The 7,747-nt window shown below is 36.7% G+C and overlaps 1 protein-coding gene across 4 annotated transcripts in view; it reads right to left on the bottom strand.

The window, feature by feature from the left end:
* Nucleotides 1-4,276: 4,276 nt before the first annotated feature.
* PHTF2 (putative homeodomain transcription factor 2) overlaps nucleotides 4,277-7,747 on the bottom strand; it is a 110,935-nt gene continuing 107,464 nt past the window's right edge. For all 4 annotated transcript variants that reach the window (XM_019744554.2, XM_019744557.2, XM_074340641.1 and 1 more), the window contains 2 exons: nucleotides 7,499-7,624; nucleotides 4,277-6,845 (listed from right to left, as the gene is read on the bottom strand). In XM_019744554.2, the coding sequence (XP_019600113.1) occupies nucleotides 6,825-6,845; nucleotides 7,499-7,624 (147 nt within the window). In that variant the 3' untranslated portion in view covers nucleotides 4,277-6,824. The remainder of the gene's footprint in view (nucleotides 6,846-7,498; nucleotides 7,625-7,747) is intronic.

The following is a 7,747-nucleotide window of genomic DNA, read 5'->3' as shown; positions in this document are numbered from 1 at the left end:
TGGAGAATCATGAAGTTGAGGAGGACCCAATGCGTCAAATACGCCTGTCCTTTCCTCTAAGCAGGTGAACCACACAACTGCCTAAAGCATCTCCAGGGTAGGGATGCCCACAACTTCCATTAACATTCTGTACTGAGTACGAACTGGATACTTTTCATGGGTGTCACTAACCAAAATTTCACAATGCAATTCAAGTCACTATCTGTTGTTTTAAATCCTGGGATTGGTCAGGGCTATCGCTGCAAGCTGTCACATGCTTAAAGACAAACGTGAAGTCTTCCATTTTTTTTCTCATTTCCATATTGAGTAATCCAAGTGCTTTCTCCCAAAGCCAATTTTTCATCCCTTTAACAATTTAGATTTTTCTTCAGAAAGCTTCAGTTTCTCCAGTTTATTTTCCAGTTGGATAATTTCTTTAATTTACTGAGATCCTTGCCAATTATCCAAAAGGGATGCTAATAAAAATAATAATGCTAATAGTTAATAGTTATCGTCAGATGAATTTGTGCCAGGCACTGAACTAAGCACTTTCCCTAAGTGGCAGGATATTTCCTGCTGGAAGAAGAAATTAGATATTTTGCCTTAATGCACGTTTCTTAGTACCAAGGTTGAGAAAAACCAGAAATTCCCATATATAAATAGTTGATGAAAACTTGTAAGAGATTTGACTAAGACAACCCCCAAACTCCTGAAAACCTGTCAAGGAGATTATTAAATAACTACAGAAAGTCAATGGTTACATTTACCTGTATGAGTTGAATTTAGCTTTAAAAGACAAAAAAGAAAACAAGCCACTAATTTAAATTTCAGATCATTGCTGAATACACAGAATTGAATAACATGAAAAGGAACAAGCAAAACTCTTAGCACTGAGATTGTTAAGTATTTTGTAGACATAGGCCTAAATATGTTGAAAGGGTAGGTAGCATAGATAGCCAAGTACTATACTTGAGTACATGAGAGTAGAAAAACAGAGAGGGAGAAGCAATTAGAGGAGGAGAAAGGGTTAAGATTAAACAGCCCGCCAAATGTGTGAAGCTTGTTCAGGTTGAAAGTCATCCCTTGGTTACTTCAGTTTTTGATAAGGACAACTGGCCTCACAACTCAGGACACAAGATGATGCTCGCACAGCCTGAGACAGCTCTACCAAACCACCAGCACACCCGCTAAGCTACCACTGGTCCTCGGCTTCTGCCAGCTTTGGGCAGTTTCTGTTCATTTCTTCTGCCTGCTCCACTATCCCTGCTCTTCTCCAGTACTTCATGGTTCCGCTTCATTCAGGGCTTCTTTTGGGTCTGTTGCTTTTCTGGCAGGTCTCCCTGCTGAGCACTGTGTAGACACAAAGTTGCAACAACAGATTCGGACTGGTCAGCAAGTCACCATCACGGGCAGAGTGAGTTCCTGTCCTGGGCTGAGCTCCTGTGCCAGAGGGTCTCACAGGTTACTCGCAGGCCCATGATGTGGCACCAATCACTGACCCATTCAGCTGTGGCAGAGAGAAAAGTGATGTCGTCCAACAGAACTTGATAAACATAAAGAAGCAACTTCCTGCTTTGTTCACATGAGCCTCGAGAGGGTGGCAAGCCTTTAGTGTCATCCAACCTATAAACTGGAAACAGTGCTCTCCTGCTCTAGATTCAAGCGCCTCATTGAAATCTAAATGGTTTGTAACACAAAATCGGGCAAGGAAAAGATTAAAGAGGACGGCAAGGCAGGGAACCACTGAGGAGGAATCATACAGGAGGGCAGGGTCAGAAACCTGAGCACTGATGGGGAGCTGGCCTCAGAGAGCAACGTCTTCCACAGAGCAGAAGAAGGGAGAAGATGCTAGAATTCACGCGTGATGATTCTTATCTTTTCAGTAAAGTTAGAGAAGAAAAACGCCAACAGGATGAGGGAGTAACTTGAGGATGATAAAAGAGGTTAGGAGAGCCATGGCAGGGAGCATATAAATGGACAAGAAACTTATTTTTTTCAAATGCCAAATACATGACCCAGAAATTCCAGTAATATCTTTTTTTTAAAAAAGATTTTATTGGGGTAAGGGAACAGGACTTTATTGGGGAACAGTGTGTACTTCCAGGACTTTTTCCAAGTCAAGTAGTTGTCCTTTCAATCTTAGTTGTGGAGGGCGCAGCTCAGCTCCAGTCCAGTTGCCGTTGTTAATTGCAGGGGGCGCTGCCCACCATCCCTTGCGGGAGTTGAGGAGTTGAACCGGCAGCCTTCGGCATTAGGAGCACGGAGCTCCAACCACCTGAGCCACCAGGCCGGCCCTCCAGTAATATCTTGATAAACATGATTTGTAAAAAGTCAAGTCAGATGTTCTCCAGCAAGTCAAAGCATGAACAGTGAGCAGACAACTGAAGGTTAAGGGTTGAGACCAGGCAGACAATAAAGACTCTAGGGTGTTGTTGGTGTGGGAATCCACATATAGACGAAGCAGAGATCTAATAATAAGATATGAATGGAATATATGCACCTGAGATTTTAGCAAAATTGTTCATAATTGGATATAATATGTAGGCTTACAAAAGATTGGGAAAAGTTCCCTTCCACATTTTAGTCTGCCTATTTATGAAGAAAGGGAATTAAATGTCGACCCTTTGTAAAAGAATTCATGAATGATAATTTGTATAAAGCATGATTCTTAATTATGGCTCATATTTGGCAGGGATGCATATGATATCTTACGTAACATGAATGGTTTAGCTAGAAAATGTGTACTGTTCGAGGCCATTACTTATTTGAAGGAGGAAGAAGCAATATTTCTGCACAACCAATACATGTCATTTCCTGTGCTAGGTTCTTTTCACACATTATCTCATTAATCCTCCTGCTAGCCCTGTAAGATAGGTATTACTCTGAGTAATTTATAGCTGAGAAAACTAAAGCTCACAGAGGTAAAGTAATTTGCCCAAGATTGTAAAAAGTCTGACTCCAAAGCATACACTCTTTCCACAGGTGACACTGCAGAGTTGAATAGGGAGATGTCAAAAAATTCTTTCTCCATTGCCAAGGCTTATTAGCTTATACATGACCTCACTACAAATATGGACAGATAATTTATCAATATCTTTGCTCTCCCCAGAATTTGCCTATGATTAAGTACTTTGATCAGTCAAGAGGTACCGATGTGCTACTATTTCTCCAAAAATAAGACCTGGCCGGACCATCAGCTCTAATGCGTCTTTTGGAGCAAAAATTAATATAAGACCCAGTCTTATTTTACTATAAGACCTGGTCTCAAATAATATAAGACCGGGTCTTACATAATTTTTGCTCCAAAAGACACATTAGAGTTGATGGTCCGGCTAGGTCTTATTTTCGGGGAAACACGGTATTACAGGATATACCCTCAAAGGAAATAAAACAGCATGTGGGTTCTGATTAACTAGTTGTGCATGTCGGGCAAGCTTCTTAACCTTTTTGTGGCCTAAGGTTTTTCATCTGGTTAAATGAGGACTTTGGACTAGGTGGTGTGAATCCTATTTGCTTCAATTCATTCATTCATTCATTCATTCATTCATTCATTCACTCACTCACTCACTCACTCACTCGGCAAACAGATCGTGATTTTTCTAAATACCAGGCACTGTTTTATGTGCTGAGAATACAGTGGTGAATGCAGTAAAATCTCATGGAATTTACATTCTAAAAAATTCCCCATCATAAGACAGTGATTCTCAATGTAGTGAGGAGCGACAGGTGGGACAAATTTTCCAAATCGCTTGGGTAACTTTTTTGAAAGTACACCTGTCGCCTCCTAGATCTGCAGTCTGCTCCTCAGGAAGTAAGCACTGTGGGAGCCACAGCCTTCGTGGTATCCTTAATATAGGCTTGGCAGAAAAAAAAAGGTTGAGAATGAGTGTTCTAAGTGATACAGTCAATTAAAGAGGCACCAGTCATATTGCTCTACTTTGTAGTCTGAAGGAAGACTCATTAAAAGAGCCAATTCTAAGCTTAAAGTTCGTTTTAAAATGTACTGGAATTATTTGTCCCTGATTAATTTAAGTCTTATGCATACTTGTGCCAATCAGAATGCTTACCCATCTTATTGTTGGCCATGACCTCTCAGGCTGAATTCTCATGGAAAAACTGTTTGATTAAAAACACCACTATCCTCTGAAAATGAGTGTTAGTCCCTCAGGCTACAGCCAGTTTTCAGTATTTAGATGCAAACAAACAAGCAAACAAACATTAATGATATCATAACATTCTGGTGATAAAAGGTCAGTGTATATATTATGCTTTCATGTTCTGAGAATCATAACAAAACTTGATTGTTGGGAAGTTTTAAAAAATTTATTTCCACTCCACTCAAATCTAATAGTTAAAACTAAAGTTTATGCTATAGGCAGTACAAAATCTCCATAGACATGTATATGACTTGAAAATTTTTTAAAAAACACCTCCAGTTTAAATTTAACACTGTCAGTCATAGAATGGTTTATTTTAAACTTGCTGTTCAAACTTTCAAATGCCACACGTGGCAAAAAAACAGTTAACACACAACATCTGCCACAATTCTATCTTTGAACTGCCTTTTCTATATTATGTTACAATTTCTTTCAATTTCTTACATTTATGGTATTTTTAAAGGCAGCAATGTCAATTTTTTTTTTGCTTTGAAAACACTTCCACTAATGTTCTGAAATTGCTTAAAATAACAACTTTTTCCCTTTAGAATGCTACTGCTGCCCACATTAATGAAATCATTCAATGTAATATTAATAAGTTGTTGAGAGGTATACGGTACTCGATAAGTCAACTCCCACCTCTAAGTTTAAATGAACTCCAATCCAAAACAAGCATTTTCCTAAATCTGTATACTCAGCTACTTTTCTCAAAAATATTTCCATTCTGAAATAAGTTTGTGTGTGTGCGTGTGTCATACAATAGTTTCATCTTTTATTCCTAACAGAACTCATGCTGTACTTTTTTTCTCAAAATATATTTGACATTGTCTGTGCAAAATGTTAAGTTCTGTATAGGTATGTACCTTATTTTGAAAAAGTTTATAAAATATAATTCCTAAAAACCACCTCAACATTAGACAATAGAGGAAGAAACATATCAGACACAGCCTAATTTTTCACATGAGAAAATAAGTATGTTCTTAAAGCTCCAGTAATACATTCCTTGAAAAAACTCAGAATGCACTTTGGTCATTATTAAACATAGTAGAACACAGCAAATAAAACAAAATGCTTTTGTTGTTTTCTATAGAAAGAAAATACACTAGAGAGGCTGGATTGAGGTTGATCAAAAGGAATGGTAGGAGCAAAGTGGTATTATGACATGGCTCTGTTCTCTACACATTCCTGATCTTAAGATTGTGATTTGGGGATTAGAACTGCACCAAATAAGACATTTACAATTAATCGTTTTAAATCCCCTAAAATGTGGTTTAAAAATGTGAGGATATTCAACACGATACATCTTGCACCAAAAGTTCTAGATTGTTTCAAATAAATTCTTTGTTTTAGAAACTAGATGCTCAGTTTTAAAAAAAAATGGCAAAAACATTTCATGTCTCATTTATTTCCTAAAATATTCTTGATTGTACAAATATAACAACTTAAAATCAAGGTCCAATGTAAGATACTACCATATTTGCCCTATTTGCCTAACATGCCAACATGATAAGTTCTCATTTGGACACTTGGCAAATTATTTGGGGGTTGGGGGTGGAGGTGGTTAACTTTCCAGGTTAAAAGCATCTTAAATAGCCCTTATATAATTGGAGGGGGGAGGGAGGTATGTACCAGATTAGGTTTGGAGGACAGAATTTGCAAGCTTAAGTTGTCTTTTTTGAAAATTTGGGTATACAGTGCTTTTACAACTATCAATCAGGGGAATATTTTATTGGTTTTTTACCTTATTGTTAAATTGTTCATTTGAGTGTGGCATGAACAGCAGACACTATAGTGTACCATGGGGAGAAAATTATTATACTTGAGTAAACATAATGTACTTTAGTAATATCAGTAGGCACTTCACTTGTGAGATGAGTATATACCTCACTCAAAAGGATACCATATCATGCCCTAGTACACTATAACATATCCCATATAAAGATACGCATTAAAAGTAACAAGTTTAAAAAGTGCACATTTTGAGCATGCACAGTTAGAGCTGTGCAAACAGCCCAGTGTTTCAAATAAATACAATTATTACTAGTAAATTTTTATCAAAATATCTTACAGTATGGTACCCATTTACACTTATTGCTCTATTAAGAGTTTTATCAAAGAGCACTTTGTTGACCTGTTATGTAATACCATATATATTAATACTGAAGGGTGCTTAACTGCAGCTTAATCAGTTTAGATCCTGGCATTGTTCCAAAATAATTCAAAAGAAACCCTGACTGGATGTTGATTTACTGAAGAAAATGCTTTACGTGTCTAGCAGAGTCCAATGCAATATTCCAAAGTTAAAGAAGTTTCCTCAAGTAAGGCAAGTTCACAGCACCGGTGGAGAAACAGTGCTTAGCAATGGCTCCTAGTCTCACAATTTGTTGTTTTGTCAATTATTTGTGAGCAATTACCAGGATCTCAAGTATCTGGATATCAGTTTTATCACCCTTTCATCAACAACTAAGTACATCAATGCTACAAATAAAATATAAAGACTAAAATAAATGTAAAAAAAAAAAAAACAGTGAACAAGTAAAATAAATATAAGAATTGCACAAGACAGTCTGATGTAAACACTTCAATTTCCCAGCTGAGATCCTGAAGCAGAGTCAGTGACTGCTTTCAGGCAGCTTAGTTGGTACTCTTATTCTGGAAAAGAGGCTACATCTTCTTTTCTCTGAATTGTCATGACTTAATCTTCCACAGCTAGTGAAAAAATAACAGAAGCAGTGACCATTAGAGCCAGTTTTAATATCGCAACTTATTAAATTATATCACATAATACTATTTTTATTTTTTATCTAAATTTCATTCATAAACAAGTGTTGGTTCTACTATTTAAACTTCTTTATCCTTTTATTTTCAAGAAGAGTTCACCTTAAATAAAGGGAAAATCACATTTCTCTTGCTTTCTTTTCTAGGGAAGTGGCTATATATATATATATATATATACTACTTATTCACTAACAGCTGAACATATGTTGGAGCACATATGCATTACTATATAGATAAATAATATCACTTTTGGCCAAAAAACGAAGTAGGCCTTTTTTCATTTTTTGTCACCTAACTCAGATTCAGATTATATGAGTAAAAATAAATCCCTCCACTTACCCTACACAACAGTCCTATTTGTAACGAATACTGTTCCAAATTAGGAGTTCCAACAGTATTATAAACCAAGATTGCTCATCATGCTTTGAAATTAAATGTGAAATTATTTTCACTAATTGTGTACAATATTATCAAAATGATTCCATGACTGTGCATGTGATATCTCAAAGGAGTGCTAGAGGAAAATAAATGTCACAAAAATGGAATAGGGCACTATGTCAGAAAGAATACCTGCAAGCTCTTACCTTTAAATTAAATCCAAGCAAGTCACTGATAACACCAGAAACGGCTGACAGGATGACAACCTGGGTGATGTTATAAAGTAGAGGATTCATTGTCAGCCCGTATAATCGAAAGGGACTGTCCAATTCCTAGAAGAGAAAAAAAGCATGAGCCCACATTCAGTAAGAGTTGTCATAGTTAAACCAATTCAAGGCAATATACGATGAGGATTAAAAAAAACTTTCAAAAAACAAATTATGGATAGTTTTAGA

Source organism: Rhinolophus sinicus, linkage group LG09 (genome assembly GCF_036562045.2).
Source record: "Rhinolophus sinicus isolate RSC01 linkage group LG09, ASM3656204v1, whole genome shotgun sequence".
Taxonomy (NCBI): domain Eukaryota; kingdom Metazoa; phylum Chordata; class Mammalia; order Chiroptera; family Rhinolophidae; genus Rhinolophus; species Rhinolophus sinicus.
This window is presented reverse-complemented; position numbering and strand designations above follow the sequence as displayed.